General features: G+C 43.1%; 1 protein-coding gene across 2 annotated transcripts in view; it reads right to left on the bottom strand.

Annotated features, from left to right (window-relative positions):
* The window catches only part of tmem259 (transmembrane protein 259), a 78,748-nt gene that overhangs the window by 8,207 nt on the left and 54,119 nt on the right, over positions 1 to 16,422 (bottom strand). For both annotated transcript variants that reach the window (XM_070859891.1, XM_070859889.1), the window contains exons 5-7: positions 11,273 to 11,395; positions 7,063 to 7,163; positions 2,077 to 2,134 (exon numbers count right to left, since the gene is read on the bottom strand). In XM_070859891.1, the coding sequence (XP_070715992.1) occupies positions 2,077 to 2,134; positions 7,063 to 7,163; positions 11,273 to 11,395 (282 nt within the window). The remainder of the gene's footprint in view (positions 1 to 2,076; positions 2,135 to 7,062; positions 7,164 to 11,272; positions 11,396 to 16,422) is intronic.

Consider the following 16,422-nt stretch of genomic DNA (forward strand, 5'->3'; position numbering starts at 1 on the left):
GAAGCCAGCTAGCTATCCATTCTGCTACTTGTCCCCTGACCCTGCATGCTCGGACCTTATTCACTATTATGAGGCATCTTATTGAAGGCCCTTTTGGAAACCTAGATAAATTACATCTACTGCATCACCCTTATCTACTGTCTCAGTTACCCCTTCAAAGAGTTCAATGAGATTTGTCAAGCAAAACTTTCAGTTTTGAAATCCATGCTGACAATTCATTATAATATTTTTGGTTTCTAGATGTTTTTCTATTTTCTCCTTTAGTAGAGATTCCATTATATTTTCCTACCCTAAATGTTAAGCTGACTGGTCTATAGTTCCATGGATATGTTCGATCCCCCTTCTCAAGTAGAGCTATCCGCCAGCCCTCTGGCACTACATCTCTTTCTCCCCTAGATTCTTTTAAAATGTGCAAATTTAATTAGTCCGGACCAGGGGTCTTATCCTCTTTGAGGTTGATTAGTTTATTTAATATTTCTCTTTTTATTTTAAATGTGGATAGATCATTTCTAATCTCATCTTCTGATGTCATGTCCACCTGATCTACCTCCCTGGTAAATACCAAAGCAAAGTAATGATTTTATATTTCTGCCATTTTGCTATCATTGCGTGATTATCATGTCTATCCCTTAGTGGCGCTATTCCCATCCCGACTTCCTTTTTTAAAAAAATGTATGCGCCTGCAGAATATTTTACTGTTTTATTTTATGTTCCTTGATAATTTAATTTCATAGTTCTTTTTTGCCTTCCCAATTGTTTGTTTGACTTATTTCCTCATCTCTTCATATTCTCCCTTCTCATGCTCTCCCCTCCTCTCCATCTACTTAGTGTATGCCTCTTTCCTTCCCCAATTTTTCCCTTAAATCTTAATTCATCCATGATGTCTCATTAGTGTTTAGTTTGTTATTTTTTTGTAGCGGAATATATTTTTCCTGGACTCTGTTGAACAGGTATGAAAATATAATATTTGCTTATTTATTGTGCTTCTAGCTTAGCATCAAATTAGCACTCTGGCTGATAAGATTCTGATTTGTAAAATTGGCTTTCATGTGTTCAGCGATGTTTTGTACATATTATAGCATTAAACAATTAAGAATCAACATGGGTCATCACTTGAATACAAGTCCCTGCCTTGGGTATCACCCCGTTTCTAGGAACTACTCTGGGTTCACTGCAATAAAGAATAATGGCAGTCATTCAAACAGACTTCTGATATGACCTACTGGTCCCAGAGTTGCTAATCACTGTTAGAAGCAAGCACCTGACTGGGCCAACTGTACAATGCCACTCTATAATGATCTACTAAATTGGAGAGAACTTTCTACAGTGCAAGTGCACCTCCCACCAAACTATTGAGACACCTAGTGGACATGCAGTGCATGTGCAGTTCAGACTATCATAAGAGTTTAAAAAAACAGTTGAAACAAATGTCTATAGCATTAAAGATTTGCATATGTATTGTTTTTTTTGAGGGGATGAAAGTAAAAAAGAAAAAAAAATTTTGAAGAGACAAACAAAAGCAGAAACAGCATGAAAGTAAACTCAGAGAACACCCTTTGAGTTAAAATGTGATAAATGTTACAGGTGTAAGGGAATCACATATTCAACTGTTCCCCAGAGGGCAACTACAGCTTCCCAATCGCTGCATGAAATGGAGATAGAAATGCTGCTTTCTGAATCAAGAATATGGAGGGTAACACGTGAATGTACAAGGACAAAAAGAACTTGAAATTACACTGGGATAGAAGCATATGAACACTTTACATTTCTTCCTCCATTTTAATTGAGATATTTCTTATTTTATCATAAACTGGTCAACCCCTGTTTGAATTGCAGAGTGAAATATTTCATCAGGTAATTAATAATCATGCGTTAGTTTTCCACAGTTTAACTTGAAGCCAATGCAAATAAAGGAAAAGAGGAAATGAGGGTTTGTTTTGTGAATTTATATTTATACCGTGTAAGCACTTGGGCAAGAACCGAGCACATTAACATTTTTTTAATGAAAAGGCGCCACTTCCTGTTCATTTTGTACAAAGCTCACTATAATGAAGTTACCTTAAGACACAGACTTACCAATAAAGACAAAGATCTGATGATGAGAGTAACGTAATAGCATAGAAACCGACAATGTCTGGGGGAAAAGGAAAGAAAAACAAACAGTCAAAGCTTCTCCTAAAAATGGGGATTAATTGAAAATTTAATTTGTGAATTATTTCTAAGCTTCAATTTGATATGGTAATTTCAAGCAGCTAATAGGTATGTGCCTGCATATTCAATGTCAAAAGATTTAGATATTCTCAGTCATTTACATAGGATAGATGCCAAGGTTACAATCTACACCACTGCATAGGCAGTAATTCAGATAAATTAAAGAGTTGAACAGATGGCATGAAAAGGAATCACAAACCACATTCTACACCATGGCACATCAGTAATCAATGCCTTACCTTGCAGTGGTGTAATTTATAAACCTCTCGCTGGAGAGCCCAGTTTGAAAGACACCCTTATGCTACGAGTACTCTCGTACAGCTAGTGGATGAACAAGCTTCAGTGAGGTTTTAGTGAGGAAAGCAATAACTTAGATAATAGAACAAGAAAATGGTCATTTGGGCCTTAAGTCTGCTCATGTACACTTTAATCTATTGTGGTCTCTTCTCCATAAATTTAATCTCCTTCCATAGCCCTGGTACAATATATCTGGTCATCAACCCACCCCATTCATTTCATTTCCTGAGAGAATGTTCTGCATAAATATGTCCCGGTCACCATCAATGCAAAATCCAAAATATTCATCCATCCTCACATCTCCACTATTCAATCCTGTAGAGAAGAGCTCCAGAAGCATGGACTATGAAGCTTTTAACCATCTCAGTCGATATCCAATTTCTAACTATATATTTACAGAACCAGGATCCTTAAAACAGGTCAATAAGCCACCTTTTTCTTTAGTTTGATCCCAAACCTGAAATTCTTTCCCCTTTTGGAAATACAGGTTGAGCTTCCGAAATCCTGAGTTCTGGAATTCGGACCGATCCGTGGCGGGCTTGTCCGGAAAATATTCCGACATCCAGACCCGCTGCCACCGCCCCCCCCACCTTAGGTCCTGAGGTTTCTGGATTTCTGACGCTCTACCTATACGTCTAATTGCCACAAACATACTTATGTGGCTGGCTTTAACGGCCATCCTAGGTATTTTAATCCACTGGTCCATTACCATTTTTTGGGTGGAAAATGTTCTCTGATTTCTCTTTTTATTCCTAATTTTGAACTCGTGCCCCCAGGGATTTGAATCATTCACTACAGTGAACAGTTTGCATGGATTAGATCTTGACAATTCCATTGAAAACAGCCATTAGATCACCCCGAAGTCACTTTTTGAAAGAAAGCACACCCAACGGGCCCAAATTTGGCCCTCCGGTTTTTTCGGCGCACCTATTTGAGCCCCCCGCCGACATTTTACCTCAGAGGCAGCGCCCAAAAACCGATTATGGCCGATTTTTGGGCCCTCTGTGGAGCTGGTGTGGCGCAGAAGAAAGATAGGGGGGCGAAGCTAAGTCCCGGCGTTGAAAACCGTGCCGGGACCTCTGCACATATGCGCTAGAGTCTGCGCGCATGTGCAGTGGCTCCTGGCAGACCGTTTCGGCAAACGCGCGCTGCAGGCTGTATGGGAGAGGCAGGAAGCACGCCGTCCCTAGCCCTGGCCGAATGGGCTCCCTCATCAGCGGCCCGCTGCGTTCCCTAAGGTAGGAGTTCGATTTTTTATTTGTAACTTACTGATTGATTTTGATGCTTTAGATGCAGGGTTCCTTCTATTTTTTTGTGTGTTATTTATTGATTGCTTATTACTTTGGTCTTGGTGCTTTAGGGGCAGAGTTCCTTCTATTTTATTTGTTAATTAATTGCTTATTACTTTTTGTGCTTTGTTTGGTGCTTGGTGGTGCTTTAAATGTAGTTACTTGAACCGATTCCTTAACTGTAAGGAAGGTCTTTCTGTGCGGACAAAGGTGGACACATACGCTGCCCTAAGTTAGTTTAGTACAACTTTTTTCTGGCCAAATTGGCATAAATGGTGTAAGTGGTTAAGAACGCCCCCTTTTGAAAAAAAACTGACCTAACAAAAAACCTAACTAACTCACTTACACTGGCGTAAATTAAATGGCTATATTTACAACTAAAAAGATACACCAGAAAAATCAAGTTACACCCAAAAAAACGGTGCAACTCATGGGGAAATTTGGGCCCGTAACCTTTCTTCATAACTTTAATGTGCCCAGGTAATTTTTTTAGAAATTAACTGACTCAGTAGTTCTTTCTGATTGAGCAGAATTACCATCTTCTCAACAGTCAAGTAGAATATCAAAGTGAAGTCATGGTGCTGCTTAGAATGTATTAAATATCATGTTCTTCAGATTAAGATAATTTTTCCTTGGGTTTCAATGCAAAATGTTCTCTTGCTTTGAGTTACTCTTTTATATAGCACTAATGCAACCAGTCCTCAATTTCAAAATAACTAGCTGCTCGAAATCAAAAACGACAACACAGGATCCTGTGGCATAAATGGTTTCAATACAGACACTTGCTGATGTTTGTCTCAACAAACTTGACTCAAAACATCAGGGCCTAGAAATTCGACTCGGGGGGTGGCGCAAAACGAACGGTACTGGATCAGCCGATCCGATACCACGCCTGTTGCGGCACCAGCTGTTACAAATATTTAGCCCCAGGTCTTCATGAACCTGTGGAGAGAGAATTAAATGAACGATTTCTCCTATCAGGTAAGAGACACTGAAAAGGCCGCAATGGAGTAACTTAATGTAAACAGCAACTGACTTCCAAAGAAATCTAACTTGCCCATTTCATATTAATATATATACATTTTCTGACATTACAACTTACATTCGTATAGTGTTCATTTCATAAAGATGCATCACAGAACAGCAGGCAGGGAGGACACTGAACAGAAATGAACAGAAGGGAGGAGGGGCTAAAAGGAGCATCATATGGAGGTTTTTGAAAGAAGGGAGGGAGATGACAAGGCTGAGTGTGTTTCAGAAAATGGGACATAATGACTACTTCTCCATAACATCGCCCGATTCTGCCCCTGCCTCATCCATGCGTTTGCTACCTCTGGACTTGACTATTCAAATGCACTCCTGGCCGGCCTTCCATCTTCCACCCTCTATAAACTTAAGTTCATCCCAAAATCTGCTGCCAGTGTCCTAACTCATACCAAGTCCCATTCACCCATCACCCTTGTGCTCGCTGACCTATACTGGCTCCCCAGTTGAGAAACGCCTCAATTTAAAAATTCTCATTCTTGTTTTCAAATCCCTCCATGGCCTTGCCCCTCCCTAGCTCCGTAACCTCCCCCGGCCGATAACCCTCGAGTTAGAGCTCCCCCAATTCTGACCTCTTATGCACCACCAATTTTAAATCATTGGTGGCCATGCTTTCAGCTGCCTCAGCCCCAAGCTCTGGAATTCCCTCCCTAAACCTCTCCGCCTCCCTTTCCTCCTTTAAGACGCTCCTTAAAACCTACCTCTTTGACCATCATCTGCCCTAATATATGTGCCTTGGTGTCAAATTTTGTTTGATAACACTCCTGTGAAGTGCTGTGGCCATTTTACTAGGTCAAAAACACTATATAAGCAAATTATTATTGAATGAGAATCCATTGCTGGTTGGGGGGGGGGGGGGGGGGGGCGAATGAGAAGTAGCCTGTCAGAAAAGCAGAGGGCACTTGCAGGATGGGGATGTATGGAGAGGCAAGGCTGTGAATGGTCTTGAAAATAGGGACCAGAATCTTAAGTCAATTCTTTGGGACATGGGATGCCAGTGGAGCTTGGCAAGGGCAGGGGTGATGGGGATGTGCCCTTAGCACAGGCGAGATACTGCAGTGGTATTTTGGATTACTTAACGTATTACCTTATGTTCTAACTGCATCTAAGTTTATGTCACAGCAATTAAGAACATGTGGACTAGAAGCTGTACTGATACATCGGAATGGTCTCTGGATCAATTGGAAGGCAAACCTCTCCTGAGTGCTATTATAAAAATCAAGAGTGTCCATCCAGCATCCCATTTACATTATGGAACATATTTTGACAGAACCAACTCTGTATTTAATATCGTTCCCCTGCTAAGACCGCCTATTTCCATATCCGTAACATCAACCGTCTCCGCCCCTGCCTCAGCTCATCCGCTGCTGAAGCTCATCGATGCCTTGGTTACCTCTAGACTTGACTATTCCAACGCACTCCTGGCAGGTTCCCACATTCTACCCTATGTAAACTAGACGTTATCTAAAACTCGGCTGTCTGTGTCTTAACTAGCACCAAGTCCCGCTCACCCGTAACCCCTGTGCTCGCTGACCTACATTAGATTCTGGTTAAGCACCGCCTCGATTTCAAAATTCTCATCCTTATTTTCAAATCCCTCCATGGCCTCACACCTCCCTTTCTCTAATCTCCTCCAGCTCCAGAACCCCCACCCCAGAGATGTCTGCGCTCCTCTAATTCTGTCCTCTTGAGCATCCCTGATTATAATCGCTCAACCATTGGTGGCCATGCCTTCTGTTGCCTAGGCCCCAAGATCTGGAACTCCCTGCCTAAACCTCTCCGCCTCTCTTTCCTCCTTAAAACCTACCTCTTTGACCATCATCTGCCCTATAAAGGTAAATGGGCTATTAAAATTGATCAGCGGTCTCTCCTAGTTTTTTTACTCCCATATAGAGAGGAGCAGAACAATTCAAACTTTCACCCCACTTCACGTGGAAACACAAAGCCATTACTCTTTTTCCTGTAGAAGTGGCAAGAAAAGGCAATAAATATTCCATACTGGGGAGAAATTCCAGGTGATCTTCAGACAGTCTTTTGAGGAATACAAATAGATGCCAGTCACTACCACCTGCAGCTTTTTACATGAAGTGTGCATTAGGTTGCTCAGTACATACTATACGCCTAGGAGCCAACAGAGAAGTTTTCAAGATTTTTCTGCCATGTCATCTGGAAGCCAGTTGCAGGAATTATGGACATTTTTATGGTTGACTAACATACTTACAAATATAACCATGATGACGAAGGCTGCCAGGTAGGAGGTTCTAGCCATCCACATGCTAACAAAACGGTAGTGTTCTCCCGAAACGACATTGCGCAAAAATCCTAGTTTAAAAAATAAAAACATAGTCGACATTTAAGATGAAACTGCCATTCAAAGCAAGATGGTAGCATTTTAATTGAGATAACTTATAAAAACCTGCAATAAATTGACCACTTCCCATCACCCATTTCGAATGGAGCCCACACAAGAAGCTCCAGCTATGCAGCTGCATTTACTGATGATGATGCCTAAGTGGCCCTGGCCACACATCAGACTAAATTTGTTTCTTGATGTATTGCCAGTAAAGCAAACATAAAAGCCTATGAATTATGGTTTCTAAACTGTACCAACGGTTACTGGTGCCATACAGACTAGATCAAGACCAAGGAATATGAATTGCCTATCTTCTGGTATAGTTTGAATTTAGTCTCCTATTCGGGGCGAAACGGGTTAAATTATGAGGACAGTTTACATAGACTAGCCTTGTATTCCCTTCAGTATAGAAGATTAAGGGATGATCTAATTGAGATGTTTATGATATCCATTAGCCTTTTAGCTAATAGATCAGCTAAAAGGTCAATGGAAATGAGAATCAGACAATTGTGGAAGAAATAGGAAAAGCTGTTTCAGTTATGTGGAGTCAGAATGGTCAAAGACTGCATTGGGCCACTGAAGGATGTTCAAGGACAGGTTACAAAGGACTCACTGAGTATGGCGGAAATGGGCTCAACTTTGGCCAGGAGTTGCTCCGCTTTCTTTTTTTGGAGTAAACTGGTTTTTCTGGCATAACTTAAAAATCCCCAGTTTCCCCAATCAATTTGCACCAGCGTAACTCAGTTAGTTACGATTTTTTTAGGTTCGTTTTTTTTCCTCAGGTTTTTTTTTTAAGGTTAGTTTTTTTTCTCAAAAGCCACCTCCGCCAGTTCTGCCCATTTAGGCAACTTTGGCCAGCTAATAGTTACTCCAGTTCTACTTAGGCTAGTGTATGCGGCCACTTCAGAAAACCCTTGCAGAGTTAAAGAAATCGGCGCAGGAAGGTACATCGGAGACCATTCAGCCCGGGATAGGGGCGGGAAGTGGAGAGGACCTGCACCTAAAGCAACCAATCCTTACCCTTAGCAATGTTTGCAAACAAAAAGTACTAACAATTCAATAAGAAATAAAAAGTCCTACCTTCATCTTCAAACTCGGTCTGGGAAGGCAGCAATCCAGTGTAGGAGGCCACTCGACCTGGGCTAGGGGCGGGACAACGCCCTGGGAGGCCACTCGACCTGGGCTAGGGGCGGGACAACGTCCCGGGAGGCCACTCGACCTGGGCTAGGGGCGGGACAACGCACCGGGAGGCCACTCGATCTGGGCGAGAGGCGGGCCAACGCACCGGGAGGCCACTCGACCTGGGCTAGGGGCGGGACAACGCACCGGGAGGCCACGCGACCTGAGCTAGGGGCAGGCAGGAGAACTGATAGTGCTCTTACCTGCCGGTGATTTCTATCAGTTCTCCTGCCCGCCCCGAGCCCAACAAAGGCGGCAGAATAAATGCAGAGAATTTTACCTAAAGGAGCCCAGCAACACAGGGAAGAAGAACATCGCCACGCTTGCAAACTGACAGAGACCTACATCAATTGGGACTGTTGTTGCAGACTCGCATGCGCATCACGAATCACCACTGTGCATGTGCAGACGTCCCGGCACATTTTCCAGCACAGAACGACTGGCTACGCTGCCCGACTGCAGTGAAGAGGCCAGACAGCGGCCAAAGTGCCAACATTTTTTTTCGGTGCATCTGGGAACCTACATAAGCGGTGCAACTCCAGTGAGTGCGCCGAAAAACGGACTCGGCCAAAATTAAGAGCACTTTGCATCGGCCTTCACTCTTGAAGATGATGCTCACTATAGGAATTGAATGATTTTAATAATAAAACTAGAACTTGAAAATAGATAGAGCAGCTGAGCCGGATGATATCTACCAGCGGGTCTTCAAGGAGATGGGACACGTCCTGTGTGAGCCCCTAGCCTGTATTTTTAATAGTTCAATGCACTCTGGGATGATTCACATAGACTGGAAAGAGGCTAATATAGTCCCCATCTTTAAAAAAAGGTGACACGGCAGAATTGGGTGACTATAGGCCCATTAGTTTGACAGCAGTAATAAGAAAGATGCTTGAAGGAATCATTAGAGATTCAATATATGATTGTTTTAATAGAGAAGGACATATTAGGGTCACCCAGCATAGCTTCATAAAAAGGTCAAGTCTTACAAATCTAATTGTATAAGTTACGAAGATGGTGGATGAGGGAAGCCCAGTAGACATTGTCTACGTAGACTTGGCAAAAAGCTTCTGATAAAGGTACCGCACAAGAAGCTTCTCTACAAGATTAAAGACTCTGGTACGGGTGATAATATACTGAATTGACTTGAGAACTGGCTGGCAGGAAGTGGGCAAAAAGTAGTTCTAGATGGATTTGGATGTGTTTGGGGACCGGTCACCAGTGGTATACCACAGGGTTCAGTGTTGGGAATGTTGCTCTTTACTATTTTTATTAATAATCTGGATATAGGTATTGGGGGCTCGATCTGCAAATTTTCAGCTGATACGAAGATCTGTGCAAGTGTTAGGACTGTAGACTATGCTCGATGGGTTCAGGTGGACCTTGATGTGTTGGAAGATTCGGCTCATGACTGGCAAATGATGTTTAATTTGGATAAGTGCAGTGCTATGCATGTGGGCAGGGCGAATACGCAATCTTCCATACACTCTTCAGGGAAAAGCATTAAAGAAGGTGGAGATAGAAAGAGATCTGGGCATTCTAGTGCAGACATCTCTAAAGCTCATGAACAATGCCTTGAAGCAACAGCTAGAGCAAATTGATTGCTGGGGTGCATTCATAGGACAATTGATTATAAGACGAGGTAGACTATTTTATCCTTGTACAAGACCTTAATCAGGCCTCACCGAATACTGCATCCGATTTTGGTCTCCTTACATGGTGGGTGACATTGAGGCTTTGGAAAGGATGCAGAGTAGGGCCACAAGACTAATTCCCAGTATAAAGCATCAAGATAGACTAAAAGAGCTGGTACTCTACACTTTAGAGCAGTGTAGACTATGGGGTGATCTGATTGAGGTTTATAAGATGATGAAGGGAATAGATTGCGTTCCAGTTGAATTTGTTCCAATTAAATAATTTAGGGAGGAACAGGTTGCCGTCTTGGGCGGTGGAGGCCAATACGCTGAATTCCTTCAAGCGAGAGCTGGACCAGTTTCTGGTTGGGGCGTACATCACCTCTTACAAAAGGTAGGTACTGCAGGGCCAGAGTGATCTCTTGGACTAGGTTCAATTCCCTAGATGGGTTGGGAGAGGAACTTCCAAAATTCCCCCAACCCGAAAATTGGCCTGAGTTTTTAAATCTGTTTTTTCCGCCTCTCCTAGATCATCACATGGTTTTGGATGGATTAAAAAATGTATATATTGTGATAAACAAGGTACTACAATTGTGTGGGACAGGCTGGATGAACAGAGGTCTTTACCTATCCGTCATTGTTCGTATGTTCGTAATGGATTTGATAGGGTAGAGAGAAACTATTTCCTCTGGTGGGGAGTCCAGAACAAGGGGGCTTAACCTTAAAATTAGAACAGAGTCATTCAGGGGTGATGTCAAAAAGCATTTCTTTACACAAAGGGTCGTGGAAATCTGGAAGTCAATCCCGAAAAGGCTATTGAGGCTAGGTCAATTGAAAATTTGAAAACTGAAACTGATAGATGTTTATTAGGCAAGGGTATTAGAGTTATGAAACCAAGGTGGGTAGATGGAGTTAAGATACAGATCAGTCATGATCTAACTGAATGGTGGAATAGGCTCAAGGGGCTGAATGGCCTACTCCTATGAATTGCCAATTACCATGTTATTTTAAACCACTAAAGCAAAGTACATTAGTAAAACAATTGTATTTATGTATTTCTGTTGGCAATGTCTTTTCAAGGTTGATAGCTTTCTGTCTTTCTGGATAATTAATACTGACAAATGCCTATTTTACAGAACAGAAGACTAAATTCAAAATGTCAGAAATTAGACAAGTCATTCGTTTTATCATTAGGTAAAAATAGATTGGTCACTAGTTTTATCATTAAGTGAAAGGCCAGCCAATTTTGTGGTGTTAATTGAACTCACCTTTGTTTTCTTCGTTTTCAGCCAATGCTTTCACGCTAGACATCAGTATATCATCGTAGCCCAAGAATTCATCCAAAAGAAACCGGCTAAACCCATCCCCAAAGCAAAGATCTTTTGTTGGATCTGTGAACAAAATTGAATAATGTAACTGGGCAGTTGTAAATTCTGGTAGCATTTAAAGTGCTGTGTTAACTGGAAGAGTAGAGCTCAAGCCCTACTCTTCACTATCTACCAAGACACATTCTGTTTTGTGGTGTGGAAGAGCTTGCCATCTTGCTCAAGTGCAAATCCTGGATTACCAACCAAGGAATAACGTGCACAATAAAAGTGGAGCAACAAAAAATGAATGCACTTTTAAAATTCAGCAATGCTCAAATCATATAATACATTTATAGTAAATTCAAAAATGATTCTAGCAATCAGAGGAAAACATAGAAACATAGAAAATAGGTACAGGAGTAGGCCATTCGGCCCTTCTAGCCTGCACCGCCATTCAATGAGTTCATGGATGAACATTCAACTTCAGTACCCCATTCCTGCTTTCTCGCCATACCCCTTGATCCCCCTAGTAGTAAGGACCTCATCTAACTCCTTTTTGAATATATTTAGTGAATTGGCCTCAACAACTTTCTGTGGTAGAGAATTCCACAGGTTCACCACTCTCTGGGTGAAGAAGTTCCTCCGCATCTCGGTCTTAAATGGCTTACCCCTTATCCTTAGACTGTGACCTCTGGTTCTGGACTTCCCCAACATTGGGAACATTCTTCCTGCATCTAACCTGTCTAACCCCGTCAGAATTTTAAATGTTTCTATGAGGTCCCCTCTCATTCTTCTGAACTCCAGTGAATACAAGCCCAGTTGATCCAGTCTTTCTTGATAGGTCAGTCCCGCCATCCCGGGAATCAGTCTGGTGAACCTTCGCTGCACTCCCTCAATAGCAAGAATGTCCTTCCTCAGGTTAGGAGACCAAAACTGTACACAATACTCCAGGTGTGGCCTCACCAATGCCCTGTACAACTGTAGCAACACCTCCCTGCCCCTGTACTCAAATCCCCTTGCTATGAAGGCCAACATGCCATTTGCTTTCTTAACCGCCTGCTGCACCTGCATGCCAACCTTCAATGACTGATGTACCATGACACCCAGGTCTCTTTGCACCTCCCCTTTTCCTAATCTGTCACCATTCAGATAATAGTCTGTCTCTCTGTTTTTACCACCAAAGTGGATAACCTCACATTTATCCACATTATACTTCATCTGCCATGCATTTGCCCACTCACCTAACCTATCCAAGTCGCTCTGCAGCCTCACAGCATCCTCCTCGCAGCTCACACTGTCACCCAACTTAGTGTCATCTGCAAATTTGGAGATACTACATTTAATCCCCTCATCTAAATCATTAATGTACAATGTAAACAGCTGGGGCCCCAGCACAGAAACTTGCGGTACCCCACTAGTCACTGCCTGCCATTCTGAAAAGTACCCATTTACTCCTACTCTTTGCTTCCTGTCTGACAACCAGTTCTCAATCCATGTCAGTACACTACCCCCAATCCCATGTGCTTTAACTTTGCACATCAATCTCTTGTGTGGGACCTTGTCGAATGCCTTCTGAAAGTCCAAATATACCACATCAACTGGTTCTCCCTTATCCACTCTACTGGAAACATCCTCAAAAAATTCCAGAAGATTTGTCAAGCATGATTTCCCTTTCACAAATCCATGCTGACTTGGACCTATCATGTCACCTCTTTCCAAATGCACTGCTATGACATCCTTAATAATTGATTCCATCATTTTACCCACTACCGATGTCAGGCTGACCGGTCTATAATTCCCTGTTTTCTCTCTCCCTCCTTTTTTAAAAAGTGGGGTTACATTGGCTACCCTCCACTCCATAGGAACTGATCCAGAGTCAATGGAATGTTGGAAAATGACTGTCAATGCATCCATTATTTCCAAGGCCACCTCCTTAAGTACTCTGGGATGCAGTCCATCAGGCCCTGGGGATTTATCGGCCTTCAATCCCATCAATTTCCCCAACACAATTTCCCGGCTAATAAGGATTTCCCTCAGTTCCTCCTCCTTACTAGACCCCCCGACCCCTTTTATAACCGGAAGGTTGTTCGTGTCCTCCTTCGTGAATACCGAACCAAAGTACTTGTTCAATTGGTCTGCCATTTCTTTGTTCCCCGTTATGACTTCCCTTGATTCTGACTGCAGGGGACCTACGTTTGTCTTTACTAACCTTTTTCTCTTTACATATCTATAGAAACTTTTGCAATCCGTCTTAATGTTCCCTGCAAGCTTCTTCTCATACTCCATTTTCCCTGCCCTAATCAAACCCTTTGTCCTCCTCTGCTGAGTTCTAAATTTCTCCCAGTCCCCAGGTTCGCTGCTATTTCTGGCCAATTTGTATGCCACTTCCTTGGCTTTAATACTATCCCTGATTTCCCTTGATAGCCACGGTTGAGCCACCTTCCCTTTTTTATTTCTATGCCAGACAGGAATGTACAATTGTTGTAGTTCATCCATGCGGTCTCTAAATGTCTGCCATTGCCCATCCACAGTCAACCTCTTAAGTATCATTCGCCAATCCATCCCAGCCAATTCACGCCTCATACCTTCAAAGTTACCCTTCTTTAAGTTCTGGACCATGGTCTCTGAATTAACTGTTTCATTCTCCATCCTAATGCAGAATTCCACCATATTATGGTCACTCTTCCCCAAGGGGCCTCGCACAACGAGATTGCTAATTAATCCTCTCTCATTACATAACACCCAGTCTAAGATGGCCTCCCCCCTAGTTGGTTCCTCGACATATTGGTCTAAAAAACCATCCCTTATGCACTCCAGAAAATCCTCCTCCACCGTATTGCTTCCAGTTTGGTTAGCCCAATCTATGTGCATATTAAAGTCACCCATTATAACTGCTGCACCTTTATTGCACGCACCCCTAATTTCCTGTTTGATTCCCTCCCCGACATCACTACTACTGTTTGGAGGTCTGTACACAACTCCCACTAATGTTTTTTGCCCTTTGGTGTTCTGCAGCTCTACCCATATAGATTCCACATCATCCAAGCTAATGTCTTTCCTAACTATTGCCTTAATCTCCTCCTTAACCAGCAATGCTACCCCACCTCCTTTTCCTTTTATTCTATCCTTCCTGAATGTTGAATACCCCTGGATGTTGAGTTCCCAGCCCTGCTCATCCTGGAGCCACGTCTCCGTAATCCCAATCACATCATATTTGTTAACATCTATTTGCACAGTTAATTCATCCACCTTATTGCGGATACTCCTTGCATTAAGACACAAAGCCTTTAGGCTTGTTTTTTTAACACCCTCTGTCCTTTTAGAATTTTGCTGTACAATGGCCCTTTTTGTTCTTTGCCTTGGGTTTCTCTGCCCTCCACTTTTCCTCATCTCCTTTCTGTCTTTTGTTTTTGCCTCCTTTTTGTTTCCCTCTATCTCCCTGCATTGGTTCCCATCCCCCTGCCATATTAGTTTAACTCCTCCCCAACAGCACTAGCAAACACTCCCCCGAGGACATTGGTTCCGATTCTGCCCAGGTGCAGACCGTCCGGATTGTACTGGTCCCACCTCCCCCAGAACCGGTTCCAATGCCCCAGGAATTTGAATCCCTCCCTGCTGCACCACTGCTCAAGCCACGTATTCATCTGAGCTCTTAATAATGAAATATTGCTCCACTGTTCCCGACAAGTTAACAGGAACATTATGCTACTAAGGTTTCCACTGTCAAGAGTTGCACTACGAATGTATTTTAACAGCACTTGTAACTGGCATAATTCTTATAAGATAGTGAACAAATCTAATTATCCTGCCCCGGAAGCGAAATTGGGGCCACCGCCCTTCACAGGAAGTGGAGGGTAATGTCGCGCGCTCCACTTCTTTTCAGAACGAGATCAGGGGCGCTACCCGGGCACATTGTGGAGCGCCAACGCGTTTCAACACCTCTCCCTTCCGTTAAAGGGGAGGGACACTGCATGCTCTTCAGGCCCTTTTGATGGCCTCCGTTGGGCCACCAGTGATGTGGGGTGCCGTGACTGCAGCTCGACACCAAAACGGAGTGCCGGGCTGCACGATTGCGGACCGGACCCCACGAAAGCATCGGACAACAGCCCGACCGATAAATGGGTAAAAGAAAAATGGCAGTGTGCCTCCCCTTCAAGTTTCACCCCATGATGGGTATGCGGCTCGATTCACGGGGTAAAATGGGGTCACTGTGCATGGTGATGATGTCCTCACCGAAGGCGCAGCGGCCTGGCACGCTACCAACGGGGCGCAGTGCTACTGGATCCATATCTCTGCCAACTCCCATGCAATTTCACGGGAGCTGGTAGTGCCACCCCTGACCACCGGGTGAAAACACTTTTGCGCTTCGTTAGCGCCCCGGGGAGGCGCACAACAGGGGAATTTCAGCCCCCCCAATCTTTAGAGAAGATATTTTCACTTGTGGGGAAGTTCACAACTAGGGGCCATAAATATAAGACAGTCAGTCAGTAATCAATCCAACAAGGAATTCAAGAGAAACTTCTTTACCCAGAGAATGATTAAAATATGGAACTCGCTACCACATGGAGTAGTTGAGGCGAATAGCATAGATGCATTTAAACAGAAGCTAGATATGTACATGAGGGAGATAGGAATACTGACAGGGTTAATTGAAGAAGGATGAGAGGAGGCTCGAATGGAGCATAAACACCAGCATAGACCAGTTGGGCCGAGTGGCCTGTTTGTGCTATAAATTCTATGTAATTTAATTTACAACTATGATTAGTCAAAGTTTCAAATAATCTGTATTCTTTACTTTAAAAATTCAATATCCTAATAAAAACAAGTACAATTAATCCAAACAAAATCAAATGTATAGAGAATTTCTCTTGCCATAAATTCAACAAATCGCCCCAGAGTTACCAAGATCATGTGAGATCTCCTCGAATGGAATCCAGTTATTGGAGCTGGAGGATGTTGCTAGATCTGCACGTTAGTCGGTTATTGGATGAAGGAATTGAGTGTAATATCTTCAAGTTTGCAGATGACACTAAGCTGGGTGGCGGTGTGAGCTGTGAGGGGGACGCTAAGAGGCTGCAGAGTGACTTGGACAGGTTAGGTGAGTGGGCAAA

The sequence above is a fragment of the Pristiophorus japonicus genome, chromosome 18 (assembly GCF_044704955.1).
Source record: "Pristiophorus japonicus isolate sPriJap1 chromosome 18, sPriJap1.hap1, whole genome shotgun sequence".
In the NCBI taxonomy this organism is placed as follows: Eukaryota; Metazoa; Chordata; class Chondrichthyes; family Pristiophoridae; genus Pristiophorus; species Pristiophorus japonicus.